At 38.8% G+C, this 17457-nt stretch overlaps 1 protein-coding gene across 1 annotated transcript in view; it reads right to left on the bottom strand.

Annotated features, from left to right (window-relative positions):
* ry (xanthine dehydrogenase rosy) overlaps positions 1-17457 on the bottom strand; it is a 78068-nt gene that overhangs the window by 45166 nt on the left and 15445 nt on the right. The window contains exons 2-6 of the mRNA XM_068366718.1: positions 16354-16411; positions 13773-13869; positions 13133-13368; positions 7789-7914; positions 6584-6738 (exon numbers count right to left, since the gene is read on the bottom strand). Coding sequence (XP_068222819.1) covers positions 6584-6738; positions 7789-7914; positions 13133-13368; positions 13773-13869; positions 16354-16411 — 672 coding nt within the window. The remainder of the gene's footprint in view (positions 1-6583; positions 6739-7788; positions 7915-13132; positions 13369-13772; positions 13870-16353; positions 16412-17457) is intronic.

Genomic DNA, 17457 nt, shown 5'->3' on the forward strand with positions numbered 1-17457 from the left:
CCTAGGATCTGAAGTATCAAGGGTTGCAACCCATACAACAGGACCTCATCAAAACCTCTAATCTAGGCGCTTCTCAAGAAATGACTTTGACCACCCGACAAATCAAGTAGGATGCGAAAGGCTTCTTAGCCTTCCGGACAACCCAAAAACAATAATAAAACATTTCAAGAGAAAGATTAAAAAGGTTATGGAATTAGGGAATTGTAGTGGTTGAGCCCTCACCCACTACTGCACTCGTTGCTACGAATGGTCCCAGAGTGTAGCAGTTCTCGTAAAGAGACTGGACATTCTTAAGATAAAATAGGTTGCGTCGATTATACTTTGCAGAGATCTATTTTGTTTAAAGGCCACGGAAGTTGCGACAGCTCTAACTTCGTGTGTCCTTACCTTCAGCAAAGCTTGGTCTTCCTCATTCAGATGGGAATGAGCTTCTCGTATTAACAGTCTGATAAAATAGGATAAAGCATTCTTTGACATAGGCAAAGATGGTTTCTTAACTGAACACCATAAAGCTTCAGACGGGCCTCGTAAAGGTTTTTAAATAGAACTTAAGAGCTCTTACAGGACATAAGACTCTTTCTAGTTCATTTCCAACCATACGATAAGTTTGGAATATCGAACGATATTGGCCAAGGCCGAGAAGGCAGCTCGTGTTTGGCTAGAAAACCAAGTTGTAGAACATGTAGCCATTTCGGATGAGAATCCGATGTTCTTGCTGAAGGCATGAATCTCACTGACTCTTTTAGCTGTGGCTAAGCATACCTGGAAAAGAGTCTTTAAGGTGAGATCTTTCAGGGAGGCTGATTGTAGCGGTTCGAACCTGTCTGACATAAGGAATCTTAGTACCACGTCTAAATTCCAACCAGGTGTAACCAAACGACGCTCCTTCGTGGTCTCAAAAGACTTAAGGAGGTCCTGTAGATCTTTATTGTTGGAAAGATCTAAGCCTCTGTGACAGAAGACTGATGCCAACATGCTTCTGTAACCCTTGATAGTGGGAGCTGAAAGAGATCGTTCTTTCCTCAGATATAAGAGGAAGTCAGCTATTTGAGTTACAGAGGTACTGGTCGAGGATACGGATACTGATTTGCACCAGTTTTGGAAGATTTCCCACTTCGATTGGTAGACTCTAAGGGTGGATGTACTCCTTGCTCTAGCAATCGCTCTGGCTGCCTCCTTCGAAAAGCCTCTAGCTCTCGAGAGTCTTTCGATAGTCTGAAGGCAGTCAGACGAAGAGCGTGGAGGCCTTGGTGTACCTTCTTTACGCGTGGCTGACGTAGAAGGTCCACCCTTAGGGGAAGTGTTCTGGGAACGTCTACTAGCCATCGAAGTACCTCGGTGAACCATTCTCTCGCGGGCCAGAGGGGAGCAACTAGCGTCAACCTTGTCCCTTCGTGAGAAGCGAACTTCTGCAGTACCTTGTTGACAATCTTGAACGGAGGGAATGCATATAGATCTAGATGTGACCAATCTAGTAGAAAGGCATCTATATGAACTGCTGCTGGGTCCGGGATTGGTGAGCAAAATATTGGGAGCCTCTTGGTCATCGAGGTTGCGAAGAGATCTATGGTTGGCTGGCCCCAGGTGGCCCAAAGTCTCTTGCATACATCCTTGTGGAGGGTCCATTCTGTTGGAATTATTTGTCCCTTCCGACTGAGACAATCTGCCATGACATTCAAGTTGCCTTGGATGAACCTCGTTACTAGTGATATGTCTAGACCTTTTGACCAGGTGAGGAGGTCCCTTGCGATCTCGTACAATGTCAGAGAGTAGGTCCCTCCTTGCTTGGAGATGTACGCCAAAGCCGTGGTGTTGTCCGAGTTCACCTCCACCACTTTGCCTTGAAGGAGAGACCTGAAGCTTTTCCAGGTCAGACTTACTGCCAGTAGCTCCTTGCAGTTGAAATGCATTGTCCTTTGACTCGAGTTCCATAATCCCGAGCATTCCCGACCGTCTAATGTCGCACCCCAGCCTACGTCCGATGCGTCCGAGAAGAGAACGTGGTTGGGAGTCTGAACAGTTAGGGGAAGACCCTCTCTAAGGTTGATATAGTCCTTTCACCAAGTCAGACAAGACTTTATCTTTCCGGAAACCGGGATCGAGACCGCTTCTAGCGTCTTGTCCTTTTTCCAGTGAAAAGCTAGATGGTATAGAAGAGGACGGAGGTGTAGTCTTCCTAGTGACACAAATTGATCCACGGATGACAGTGTCCCTACCAGACTCATCCACAGCCTGACTGGGCAGCGTTCCTTCTTCAGCATCTTCTGGATGGATAGCAGGGCTGGGGGCTGATCGTCTTGTTCAGCAACGTCCTCATCAGAGGGTTCCTCATCCGAAACTGATGAGGAAACGGCAACGGAGTGGGCAACGTCTGACTCGCTGAATCCGGTCGCACTGGTGGATGCGTGACGGAGCCGGACGCAATATCATGGAACTGCTGCACAGTCTGTGAACTGTCAACAACCATGGGTGCGCGAGGAAGTACAGCGTCAACCCGAAACTGTCTAGACTGTCTGGGTTGTGCAGTCAACACCCTACCGGGTTGCTGAGGTTGACGCACTGCGTCACAACAAGTCACCTCTGCTGGTTGTTGAACGTCCTGAACGTCAACAACCACCTCCGAGCGTCGCTTAACGTCAACGTGCGACTGGCAACCCACACTGGGTCGCATCGGTGGAGGAACCACCTCAACTGGCAGACGCGAGTAGGTTACCTCAGCGTCAACAGGGCGCACAACCGACCGGTTGGAAGGTTGTTGGCCAGAAGGAGGAACCACCTCAACTGGCAGACGCGAGTAGGTTACCTCAGCGTCAACAGGGCGCACAACCAACCGGTTGGAAGGTTGTTGGCCAGAAGGTTCTTCTCCGCATTTAAGTCCTCTATCAAGGACGCAAGCTTGGACTGCATGTCTTGCAGCAAAGCCCATTTAGGGTCTACGGGAGCAGGTGTGGCAACAGACGGGGTTAGCAACTGAGGCGGAACCATTTACCATCCCTGAAAGCCTTGTTATGTGTGACATAATAGTACAGCAAAACTTCAAATGCTCGACAAAAGTTGAGAAGTTGACCTGTAAACAACTTGGAGCGTCTCCTGGCTAGGCGCCAGGGCGAGTCTACCAGAATTGAGAAGTCTATCTGGGCAGAGGCATGAACTCCCAAGCCGAGAACTTCTCTCGTGTCCTATCAGACTCTCGCTCTATAAGCCAGTTTAAAAGAAGGGAAATCAAAGGCTGTATCCCTAAAACTCCTCCTGGTGCAAAAACAGTCGCCTAGCCGACGTAACGCTCTCTAGGAGAGCGAGAGAGCACTAGCTTAAAAACAACGGCTTCGAAGTAGCTAGGCCTAGTGTAAGTTCTGACGTTTAGGCGAACGAGGAGCAGCAGTTACAAGATCCGGACGAAGATCCTTAAAAAATCATCATGATTTAATTAAAGTCCATAGGAGGCTTAGCAGCTTAAGGCTCCTCTCCAAATGACAGAGTCCTCAAGGGAATATCAGTAGGAGGGAGAACAGCACTTTCTCATCTACAGGAACCTTGTCCGATAAAAGCTAGGTTACCTCAGTGAGTCTCTCACTGGTGCATTAGTAGCAGACCAGAAGGCAACGTCATGTAACTGCTTGACAGTCTGTGAACTGTCAACAACTGAACTGTCAACCACAACAGGTGCGTGAGGACATACAGTGTTCACTCGAGACTGCTTTGACTGTCTATACTGAGCAGTCAAAACAACTCTAGAATGCGGAGGTTGACGCACCGCGTCAAAACAAAACAACTTAGACTGTTGTTGTACCTCGCGAACGTCAACGGAAGGTTCCGTGCGTTACTGAACGTCAACATGCGGCTGGCAGGGTACACTGGAACGCATGGGTGGCGGGACTCTCTCAGCTGGAGTGCGGCAGAAGGTCGCCTCAGCGTCCACAGGACGCACAACCGTGGTTGGTTGTAGGCTAGAGGTTGGTGCAGTGTCAACCTTCTCCGCACGAAAGTCCCGCATCAATGACGTTAACTGAGACTGCATGGTCTGCAGCAAAGACCACTTAGGGTCTACAGGAGCAGGTGCGGCAACAGACGGTGTGACTGCCTGATGCGGTACCGCTTTGCCTCTCTTAGGAGGTGAGCAGTCGTCGGAAGACTGCAGCGAGTCCGAACTGACCCAGTGGCTACAACTGGGCCGTTGGACTTGCGCGGAAGGGACCGACTTGCGCTTAATAAGCTGCGAGACCTTGGTCCATGGTTTCTTACGAGAAACCTCTTCCGCAGATGAGAAATAAATGGGCTCTCTCGTCTTTGTGTGGGTGGGGCGATCTTGGGTAGATACGCCCGAAACCACGGAGGGAAACGTTTGTTCGTTGATCAAGGCCTGACGAACCCATAAGTCGTTCGACATTACTTCTCCCCTGGGCTTGGGAGCTTGCAAGAGGTCCCGGACTAGGTGAACGACAGGCACGAACAGACGAACCCTCGGACGCAACACTGTAACACTTTGCGCATATCACTTTATCACTTCGATTTTCTGTTTTGCACTTATTTCACTGAAATCGAAACTTTTACTGATTTCTACCTGAAACACGCAATTCTACCCTCATTAAAAGGTAGTAATTGCGAAATCAGTCGTATAATGCAGCTCATTAATACTAGCAAAAAACAGAAAACATATATAAAGATAAAAAATTCAGTGGCTGGGAAAGAGACTAAACACTAGTTCAAATAAACTACGTTTACAATCTCTCACCGCACATAGCCTGGGGACAAGAATAAAACCCTAGAAACGTTTTACCTTCTTCCCCGTACAGCGACTAGGGACGAGAGTAACACGAGAACAACGTTACCCGCTTGAACGGAACGTTTTCTCTCCTCTCTCTCCCTCCGTCTCTATCTCTCTCTCTCTTTCTCTCTTGATTTCGCACCTAAGAGAAGAGCCCAATTATATATCGTCAAAAAAACATGTTATTTGACTAAAGGAAAAAAACTGAAAGGTTTTCCAATAAAAAGTTCCTTTAATTTAGAATTTAAAACATTAAAGCTAAGAAAGAATGAACAAAACGTCAGAATCGATTTACTCTTACTGCAAAGTGAAACCGTGATAACTCTCTCTCTATCGTAACGATAGAGCGCATGTTGAACGTCCTGAACGTCAACAACTGCGTAGTCTAAAAAACTAAACGTTAGTTCATCTTTGAAAACAGTACGAAGACTATCAAAGAAATTCTTTCGTAAAACATTAAATTTAAAAAGTTTTAAATTCTTTAAAGGCTAAATACGATATAACGGGCTCAACGTTGATTAACTTCGGTTCCAAGTTAGGACCGCCTACTATCAGGAAAGGTCGCATATAAACAAAACATAAAAATTATCTTTATATGTTTATAATAAATGGAAAGTTAATCGAAGAGGCCTAATAAAGGCGGAGAGATATAAAATATATAGATCTATAACGTGTTAAGCAAAATTACTAAAAACCTAAACACACTTCCGTCTAAGGGAAGGGTCGGCCATTTAAAAGTGAAAGAGAGTCCATACTCTCTTTGTCACCCTAATTAAATCTATCCAAAACGAGTTCAAGTTTTGAGATGAAGATAAAACACCTGCATAGCGAAAGCTCAAAACTAGAATAGTGTACTTCACCAAATAGTTGTGAAAACAAATCCAGTTAGTAACAGCGTATTAGTAGGTCTTGCCGGTAGCCCGACAGAGAGAAAATTGGTTCTGTGTTTACATTGAGTACTGAGTACCTGCTAGACAGATGGCGCTGTTGATGTACACCCCCTACCTGCATAGCGATCGCTGGCGTATTTTGAACGTAGAGTTTTCTGTCGAGCAACAGAGTTGCAGCTTATATAATCACCGGCTAAGTTTAATATTGAAAAATGTAACTATTAGTACGTTATTGTATTCTTCAACTTGAGTTGTGGTCATGAGGCACTACATGCCATACATGATTAAGAACACTAGTGAACAGAATGCGAGATTAAGCAGCAAAGTCAAACTCATTCAAGGATTAATGGATAAACCTAATTTATAGGTCAATGTTGATATTATATGAAAATAAACAAGAACTTCATTACCTCCAGTGACAATTTTACTTTCGAGTACAGGTGTGATGACTAATATCAAATACTACTTGATCAGGACCCAAATTGAAATTCATGGCAGCTAAGAATGAAGTCCATTTATTTAAGAGACACCCTGACTGATGCTTAGCAATTGGGGGAAACCCCGCCATCAGCACTCTGCACTAAAAGTTATGAAGTCGGACAGCTAGATGGAAGATGTGAAGCAAGAGTGGAGGTTAAGTAGAAGGCTATAAAGGGCTGCAGCTATTGGCAGGTTTGGTGGAAGAAAAAAGACAACGTCTTTACTATACCGAGCCGAAGTAAAGTGATAGTTAGTCGCCAGCGCTGGTACGAGCGGGGGAGCTAACCTACCCCGCTAACTATTGGTGGGTAGTTATACCGACACAAAGCTCATCGGCTGATTTCAGCTTTGCTGAAATAAATACTCCATAGTAAAGAACGGAAGATTTGTATGTTGCGCCGGAACAAATCTGGTTTTATATAACAACCATACGTTGACTAATAAATACCTTTAATTCAGGTGGAAATATAATTTCTTGGGTTGGGTCATATGATTTAAAGCCGTACTTGTCGTATAACGAGTGGGATATACTGCTTTCCTCGTATTCATCAAATTCGCCAACACTTGAATCACTCGAAGCTCCATTTGCACAACCATTTGTTCCTGCAAAGAAAAAAATAAAGCTATCAAAAAAATCTTTACATGATTATGACACTTGATACAAAAAGTCCTCAGGTGGGAATTGCAATTTATTACCATTTAAAATGAACAAGAGCCACTGAACTAATTTCTTAATACTTTAATAACTGTCTCCTACGGAATCAGAAAAGAAATGAGTGTCTTCCTTTTTTTGTCAATGCATTTCAACAAGGTACACTGGAACTCACATAATTGATTAACAAAAGAATTCACTAGCAATCTATTCAGCAGTTATTTATTGGCAAGGTGAGCATTGTTTTCCACCATGTGGGCTAAGAAGAGACAACTACAATTATGTAGATGGTCCTAGTTTATTACCAACACATTAACTTGGCCAAGATATTTGTTCAAAATATCTAATCAAATTAAGATATAAAGATTGAATATATAAATATTCATATTTCTCTTTATTGTAGAATTGATACATTCCATTTTTTGTCTAATGATGAAATACAGAGTATTTTTTCTATTTGGCAGTTAAGAGAAATAAAGATGATATAGATTGTCAATGTAAGGTAGACTTTCCAACAATTAACAACTTATGAGAAATTTTCTGAAATTCTTAACAAGTCCAGTTGTTTTCATTTTCTTATCAGATGGAAATGAAAATTAAAAAAATGTTGATTATCAAAATATTTAACAATTAACATAAAAAAAAACACCTAATAAAAATTTTTCAAAACATTTAACTATAGATATTAAACACCTAATTCAAACAGTGATGCCAATTCTCTTGACTAGCTTTGCTCAATTTGGATTTGATTTATGAATTTAGATTATATGACCCAACACTAAGGCCTTGGAGGCCATTGAGAACCAATGTGTAACTGCTATGGGAGGTTGGACAGCAAGATAAAAGAGAGGAAGCTGGAACGGAAGTATAGTAGAAGTAGGATCCACTCAAGACGAATAGAGGGGTAAAAGGAAATTGAATAAACATTTAAGTAATACATACAGGGCACCACTGACAGCACAACCCAACCCCACAGAAGTTTTGTTCATTTTGAATCTCACCCGAGTTTGCTCCTTTCAGTTTGCAACAATCTGTTTTTCCACATCCTCCGTTCATAAAAGCATCTGACGTGAAGGTCCGGAAACCGTCCAAAATGGGTCGATAACCGGTGCATCTACACAAATTTCCTGTAGAGATTTATAAATAGATGTTAAGCTAAGCTGATAGGCAGTGTCATTATTATAAATACACCACAATGGTACTGCGATAAATAAAGTAGAGCAATCTGAAATGGCTTGCTAAAACACATTTTAAAGGCATAGCAGTTACTTTTAACTCTAAAATCACAATATATTATTAAGCATAGAGTTAAGCAAAATACCAATGAAGAAGAGACATACGCCCCTCTTTGTAAATCGAGTTTGTATTCACTGAAGAGTATATATAAAGTGAAATTGATATTTACGAATTGGGAACTTACAATTGCCAAATGGAATTACACCACTGTCTGGGGAATAACGGGAGTTTAAAAAATTTCAAGTAAACGTTGTAATGCAGTAGTTCTTAATTTTTTTCATATTTTGCCAGTCTTCTTTTTCAGGGATGGCGAGTTAATCTAATGTTGGGACGACTTCTTTTGCCTCTTCCGATTTTGTGACCTCAGTCCTAACAGGTGTGGATCAGGTGGTGTGAGCATTGGTATTTGAGAAGCTTCAGATGCTCTTGTGAGGAATGTAATAAGAATGGACTGGGTTTCTTGGTGTTGCCAAAACATACCAGGAAGTTTCAATGTGTGTGGCAGTCAGAAGTGAAGGAAATTGGAGCAATATGTGCAGACATTGATATTGGCCCTACTAAATAGTTACCAATACTAACTGGGGTTACAGCAGTTTATGTAAAGAATGATATGCTACACAAGTGATTCATCATCATCATATCATATCGCACCGTATGTGTATTTAATGGATAGCTACGTCATTTGCTTCCTGTAGATCTACATCAGAACATGCAGGTCCCACTGGGCAGAGGATTTGGTCCATGGTCTGGGGTGATTCACGACAGGGGCAATCAGCATTAGTGACATATCCCCACTTCTGAAGTCTATCTACTACTTTCCCGTGACATATTCCCACTTCTGAAGTCTATCTCCTATTTTCCTGACCTTGATTTTAGTCGCCGACTTGTTGCCTGATGTCCATGAAGTGGATGCCTTGGATCATTCACCTGTTAGACCCTTTCATTTTTGGTAATAGCATCTCTGAATTTAAGGTGGTGCAATACGATCTTTCCGCTCTGGTGAACAATATTCTGCAGTAGAAGAGCAGACTGCTAGAGCTGTTTGCGCAATGGTTTTTGGATCTGCTCCCCAGCTGGTGTAAGGTAATTTGCTAAGAAGGTAGTTTCTTGTTTGTAGATTTTTCTTCAATTTGTTTGTGTGTTCTTTAAAACCAAGACTTCTGTCAAGAGGAATGTCTACATATAATGGATATTGGTGGGTATCCAATTCTTTATTTTCCCATATGATCTTTAGTTTCCAGTTAGCTTCGTGACTATAAAGGTGGAATGCACAAATGTTTTTCTGGGGTTTGCATTAGGTTGTCATTTTTCATAGTATACTGAGAGAGATGATAAAGCTCTTGATAGTCTCTCCCCTATTTCTGCAAAGGATCGTAACTGTGTAGCAATGCATAGGTTGTCTGCGTATATGAATCTCAGTGCAGTATATCCTGCAACTCTGCTTGGTCATTTGTATAAATGTTAAAACATAATGGGAGTCAGTACAGAGCCCTACAGGACACTGTTCTTTTGGGTCCTGAACCTGCTTTTCTTGCTGACCATTTGCAAGGAGTGCCGCCATGATTCGTACTATATTGGCACCTTCGACTGTCTGGCTCACTTTTAGAAGGAGTGCTAGTGGATGCAGCTGTTAAGGTCTACAAAGGTTGCCCCAACATGTTTGTCTCGTCTCAAATCCATGCACAATGTATCGAGTAAAGTTCAGAATGACTGCAGCATGATCAGCCAGGTTAGAAGCTCGCTTGGTTGGGTGATAATTCTCCTTCGACCTTTGGAGATATCCGTGCCATTATCATGGGTTCATAAAATTTATGCGATGCACAACAGTGATATTGGTCTGCATCTTTTGGGAGACAAAGGGTATTTACCTGGTTTTACTTTGGCTACTCTCCATACCTTTGGTGTTCGATAGGTTATTGTACATTCATTGAATAGTGCAAGGAGCCATTCTTTTGTCCTCTCACCAAAGTGTAAGATTATCTCTACTTTAATTCTATCTAATTTGGCTGCCTTCCCAGTTTAAAGAAATTCCATTGCCATATTCAGTTCTTGCAGGGTGAATGGTAGGAAATCCTGGTTACTCTTAAATCATAGCTCGTTCTATGTCCATCTTTATTTTCTTCAAGTAACCCCTTTCTTTGTTGTTTGCCTTTCCATTGAGTAGAAGTTGGTGAGCCACTGACTCATTGGGGGTGATTGCGGCAGGGTTGCCTCTCTGATTTTTGTGAATGTACCAAATCAGGACATTGAAAACTACCAGATTAAACCAAAAAGTACCAAATTTAATGAAAGCTGATTTATTTACATGATTTACTTAAAACAATGTGTCATCAGACTCCTCTTCTTCCTGTGACATATCCACACTTGCCACAGTTGATGTTGAAGGTGAATTTGACCATTTCTTATTCATTTTTTCTATAAGCTGCGGTGATGATTGACGTGTCTTATTGTTGACACTATATAATAGACTTTTTCCGTGAAGTAGTCCATCGAGTGAGTTTGTTTTCAGTCTAGATCTAGTTTTTGTTTTTATATTTGTTACCAAAGAGAAAATTCTCTCTGCCATAGCAGATGAATGTGGAAAACACATCTAATTCAGCATCAATCTTGAAACATTAGGATACCTCGGATTGTCACCACATCTTTCTTGTGAAACATTATACCAGAATTTTCCAGGTTCACCAGATATGTCTTTTAAGTTTCACAGCAACATCACCTACAATTAATTCCCTCCATTCACTGTTCAGGTCTTCATACACATCCACATCAACTATGTTGGGAAATTTCACAGCCAGTGGTACGAGTGATTTAGGATTTCCTTGGCACACATTTACTGGGTCTAATGCCTGAAGAAGTTCCAAGTTTTTGTACATATTATGGGGAAGGAATCGCTTCATCTGCTTGGAGAGAGAAACACAGAAATTTGGTGTTCTCACCTAGAATTATTCTAACTCTCTCTTGGGTATATTAGTAGTGTTTTCCAACTAAATATTTTCTACTCTAGCTCCACGGTAAATATCATCAAGAGGAAGGTACCTTGAAGGATCCTTTACATTAATTTGGGTCAGGTCCTTGTTTTTTAGCTTTTCTGGTTTTATGAAGTTGCCATAAATACCCTTAAAACTGTCACTGAGTGATGAGCAAAGTCTGGGGATTCTCAAGGCGGTTGCTTGGAAGTCTAAATTCAGTTTATTAAGGCAGGCAATATGAATGCTAAACAGCCAAAGTACAACTTGGTAACAGGGTTACGTAATTCTTGTAGTACTACAAAAGCAGTCGCCATCCCATCTTCTAATGCAGCGGAGGTGAAGTAAAGTATGAGAGCAGGCTATTGCTCTAAAATCCTTTCAACTATTTCTAAAGATAGCCATCTAAAGTCATTTCTTTTTAGTGAGGCAGATTTGCACCGACTCGCATGGGTGCCCTTTTAGCTCGGAAAAGTTTCCTGCTCGCTGATTGGTTGGACAAAATAATTCTAACCAATCAGAAAGCAGGAAACTTTTCCGAGCTAAAAGAGCACCACTGTGAGTCGGTGCAAAAGCGCCTCACTAAAAAAATTGAGTATAGTGCAGCTAGGATGTAAAATTCGGTGAGGCTGCACTTCTGTGAACTTCTGAAATTCAGCATACTCAGGCAATCTCTTTGGGCTGTTAATAATGTAAGACTTAGTACTCCTTGCTAATTCTTCAACATTTTTGGGGAACTCACAGCAGGCATTTGAGGCAACCAAACCTAGGGAGTGACACACAGACCTGTACAAATACAGTAGTGCAGGAATTTTCTTTTGGATTAAAGCTTTACTCCACTCCTTTCCCTCATCACAATAGTATTATCACTTGCAAAACCAATCAAATTGTCAAACGAAATGGCATTTTCATCAAATAAATTTACAATGTTGAAAAGTCCTGGGGCTAGTCTTTTACCTCAATTAAATTGAAAAATTCATCACGTGTTTTCTGAACATTCTGGTCATAAAATCTTGCAATGAGAACAAGGTGTTTTAGGGTGGAGAGATCCGTGGATTCGTCAATTATCACAGATAATTTATCATTCTTTAGACGAGTCACAAGGTGTGAATACCTAGTGTTGCCCCAAACATAATTAAAAATTGCTGTAGCCTTTTTCCTGCCACATTTTACCATGCTGGCTACTTTTGAACCAGAAATTACATTAGCAACTAATCCTAGTAAGTGATCCATTATGGATATTGTAGAGAGATTGTGCTAGGCTACGAAAGCACACATCAACTCTGCAGCTGCAACTTCCTTTTCAATTTTTGAGAAATTTGGTTGAAAAAATTTGTCACTTTCTTTGACTGACATTTTGAAATCACATGTTTCTTGTGTTTTTCTGTGTTCACATATATTTCATGTAGTGTTACACTTCCAGAGAGTTCGCACTCACAACTCACAAGCAGTATAATATGGTTTATTTGAGGATTTAGCTAGCTTTGATTTTTTTTTCTATGGTGGCCCAACCTTTTTTGCCGTTATGAGTCACATTGATTAATTTAATATTTGCGCGGAGCTTCGATGTTGTGTTGACATATAAAGTGAATTATTAATATTTGGAGTTTTGGACTTGGGAGTCAATTTTACCATAATAAGGATTCGAACATTGAGTGAAAAAAAAGTGATTTGTGGGATTATGATAAATGTTTTGGTATATGTTCTGCTTTCTTTGTAGTTGATTGTTAAATTTAATACTAAGTTCGTTGTGTTAAAGTTAAAGACAAAGATTAGTGAATTGTCTTGGTAGATATTAAGCTGTGTTTTTTTTTTTTTTTATAATATTTTCACTTAAATATGAATGTAATAGTAGAGATGTAAAACTACTTTAAGATCAATTTAAAGTATTACAAGGGTAAAACAGAGTTATTATGAGGGAATTAATGTGATTGCATATAGGCCTAATAGAATATAAAATTAGCGACAAAATAATCAATTTATGGTTAGTGCATGTTCATCTATACCTATTTCTTATGTACATGAATGTGTTTGAATTTTCAAGACTTTGTATTTAGATTTGTGCATATACGATGAGAATGTATTTCGGTATATTCAAGTTTATGAATGCTCCACGGGAAAGAGTTGAATATATTTAGGGTACCTGTGAAATATTCATCAATCTGTTCCATGGAAGGGACTGGAGCATTCCTCAGCAACGTATACATGGACATGACAATTCCTGGTGTACAGAATCCACATTGCGATCCATGTGCCTTTGCAATGCGCTCCTGAACAGCGTGAAGTCCTGTTCTGGTTGATCCTATTCCTTCCACTGTCGTCACCGCCAGTCCGTGCACTGATGCAACTGGTGCTAAGCAGGCGTTCACCGAATAATGCCTGAGGAAATAACATTTGTCATTTTTATTTTAAAAGAGAAAAGGACATCATAAAGGGGTCCTTGTTACCAATGAACTATTTTTCAGTAAAAGTTTATCTTTTTTCGGTCTATTAAGGAAAATGTTTAGTCTCGCCTAAGCAATTCTATTCAAATTCTCATATTTGTTATTTAAAATGAATATCTTATAATCTCGCTACATATTCTGATTTGAAAATAATGAAATATTACTCGCCCAAGATCAGCATTGATATATCAGTACCGTGAAGTCAATAGAAGGGAAAACTATAATATTTTCTATTTTTAATCTTTGACAAAAATAGAGATTCCCAAACGGAAAGCAAAGATAAAAATAACATCACATGATTATGAAAGTATATAGAGTAAATCCTAAAGGTATCCTCACGTGACTTTATCCAAGAGATGGTTATATCTTGAGAGCATAACTGTACAAGCACCGCAGCCTCCTTCGCCACATCCCAGTTTGGTGCCACAAAGCCTTACTGATAATATGTTAAGGATATGGCTGAGAAATTAAGATTTCGTTGACATCAAGAGTAATAATTAATACTATTTTGTCCTATCAAGTAAATTCTGGAAATAAAAGCAGTGTACATTAGTGAAAAATAATTACAATACAATGCGGTTTTATCATCCAAAATTTGCTTTTCCCTGAACAAGACTTGCATCAGTAGGCCTACACCATAAAGTAACCTAATTCAATGGACATCTTTTTTTCAATAATCCAACTTATTGCCATTTTTTTTTAAATTGTTTCACCCTCATGCTGAGGTTCTCCAATTTAGAAACGAAACCGAGTTTCTATTCGATTGTTTTTTACCGCTGTTGACCAGATGGAGCAAATCATCAAACAACCTACTATAGGCGTGTTCCTTCTTTCCATGTTAGTTATGACCACACATCTTGCACTTGATTCTTTCCTTATTTCAAACCCTTCTAACTTTGAAATTTTCCTTCTGATATCATTAGATCACTGCCTTATGCTTTAACCTTCATTGTTTACCTATCCGTCTCAAATTCAGTTCACGAAACGCCAACTTGTTCCTTACAAATAAAGCTTTTTTTTTTTTAACTTCAGCATCTCATATTTGTTGGAGCTACTGTGTCTTGGCCTTTCCCCCTTCTCAACTTACTCATCTCCAGCGATTCCAATACACAGGACCTTCCTACTTTCTAAAACTATTTTCAACTCATCGGGAATGTGATATTCTTTCATGTTTGATAATAAGCAACAAAGAGCCCAGATTACATTAGTGCACAATTTCTCATAAAGTTCCTTATTTACGTTTGCAGGCAAACTTGTTCCCGAGATTTACTTTTATCCTTGATCTTAAAAATGGGAACCAGTTCATCTAAATCCTAAAAAGAGTACAGTAACACGTTACTAACCACATTTCTTTAACTTGTGCTTCGGATATACAATACACTCTGAAATTCTAACCATTTATTTTTTAAACACACAGAATCCAATTCTCGTCTTAAACATTACCACCATGGATTCTGTAAGGAGAAATTTGTTGGCGATACTTATTTATCTCAATGAAGTTCCGTCACCTTCTCCAGGGGAAGTCAGGTTACTCATTTGTTGTTGTATTCGCAGCTCCAAGACATTCGAAAGTCTTTCATAAGGTTCTATTAGTCAAGACTGTTTCTACCTTTATCTAACTTGTCGTCATCTGCTGATTACACGAAATCTCTATTTACCCTATCCACATTAAAGTTTATAAATGCTGATATCCTATATAGCTCTACCTGAATAGTGATATGACTTAAACTGTTCCGTGTAAAGTCCTTTTATATTAAATATCCCAATTGAATACACAAAGCAAACATTAAATATATACTTGTGCGTATATATATGTATATATATATATATATATATATATATATATATATATATATATATATATATATATATATATGCACACATTAAATATATACATACACATACATACATTTTACATATATATATATATATATATATATATATATATATATATATATATATATATATATATATACATATAAATATATATATACAAATATACATATATATACATATATATGTATACATACATATATGTATGTGTGTTTACTTATCAGCAAAATAACTTTATTGTTTTACCTCGTAATCATAATCTGACAAGTGTAACTATACAACAAAATAAAAATATGAATAACACGAGAGTTACGCAAATGGTAATTAAGAGCTTGAGATAGTACAAGATATGATAAGAGAGATTTCGTACAAAATAAAAAATAATGGCGAAGTGTGCCAAAGGATTCAACGTGCTGTTGATAACTCTCGAGTGTGATTAAACGTAGTGACTATCTCGTACAATAATTTATATTTTTCTTAAAGGCCAAATAAGGGATAACGGTTAGTAATTAAAAAAAAAAAAAAAAAAGCTAGCCAGCTTCTTATACAGTTTAAAATACATATACAATTTTACAAATTTACGTAATAAGATTATCTTAAGAATAAAAACCTTCTAAAGACGGACGCCACGAATATACCATTTTCTTTGGCCACCAAAGTTAAACCCTGAAGCGTTACCTAAAGACACCAGCCATACTACGGGAATCTCCATACTAAGAAATATCAAAACATTAATTGTTCTGGCCATCTATTCACACTGACAGGGTTTTGACAGTACTATCTCATTCATTGCTGGAATTAAATGCGTTATATAAATATTTTTGATAATTATGACACTACTTTAAACCTGTGACTATTTTCGGTCTTTATGTCATACCGTGGTTGGAATACTATTATCGACACAGAACTGACAAAAAATATGTGGATTGGATTTAACTTTAGGATAACTAAAGTTACTTTTGTTTATAAAAGAATCAATAAAATGTCTAGAAAATTATTTTAATTCAATCAAATTGTTCCTGAGAAAGATAATGTCTATTGCTTAAGGTATAAGAAACACTTAATTTTATGCACTAGAAAAGGATACACTTGTTCCTCAGGTATGTAAGTAAGGTGCATTCTGGATCAACATTGTCGTCCTCAATCTGAAAAGAAAAATATAATTGAGCAAACCATGCATCCCCACTATATAAATACAGGTAAAATAATATCTTGTGGAAGTTTCTGCGCACCCGAAAATTCCTTTATTTTAATTGATCAAACAAAACTTATGCAATGCTATATGATGGATTAGATTCTGATACACTTCCCCGAGGCACTAATCTCCTTCTTGACCAGTTATAATTGTTCAAGAATTAGATATTTTAGCACTTTTGGCATGAAGGATAGATTCGAAATAGGTCTACAAGAACTTGATTCCTGATAATGAAGAGCACCTTTCCAAACTGGCATAGCTATAGGAATATTCTAAGATTTAGGATACACTCATCAACGGTAGTATTTACTATTCTTAAATTCATACATAAGACTAATAAGGTTTTCTCCTCCCATTACTTTTAAAATTGCCAGCGGATCAATAGAATGTTATGTATACTATGAACTACCGGCCATCCGTTGAGATACCGCTAGTGTGTTTATTTTTTTTTTTTATCTTTTATTATAAAAATACAATTACATCTTAGCCATTTACATTATATACGTAATTATTCTTTACAAAATACTGATATGAACTACATTGTTTTACATAATTATAAATCAGCTCAATACAAATTAAATCAATTAATAAATATATAATATGCAATAGATTTTATTGTACAAACGTTTTTAACTTATAATTATGTTACATATTTAGGTAATTATCATAAATGTACTCTTATTTAATTCTTTTTTTAAAGTATTTCTTATCAATTTTTTTGTTTGGGTTCTTTCGAGCGGCCAGATAGGACTATTTTGCATTCATCTCTGGATACGGCTCATTTTCCTTTGCCTACACATACACCGAATAGTCTGGCATATTCTTTGCACATTCTCTTCTTTCCTTTTACACCTGCCAACACTAATAAAAAAATCTTCATCGTTGTAATTGTTCAGAGGCTACTTGGTAAGGGAAGAAGAAACTCTAGCTCTAGCAAGCTGTTCTAGGGAAACTCAAAAATTAAACCATTGTTCTCTAGTCTTGGGTAGTACCGTG

Source organism: Palaemon carinicauda, chromosome 44 (assembly GCF_036898095.1).
Source record: "Palaemon carinicauda isolate YSFRI2023 chromosome 44, ASM3689809v2, whole genome shotgun sequence".
NCBI lineage: Eukaryota > Metazoa > Arthropoda > Malacostraca > Decapoda > Palaemonidae > Palaemon > Palaemon carinicauda.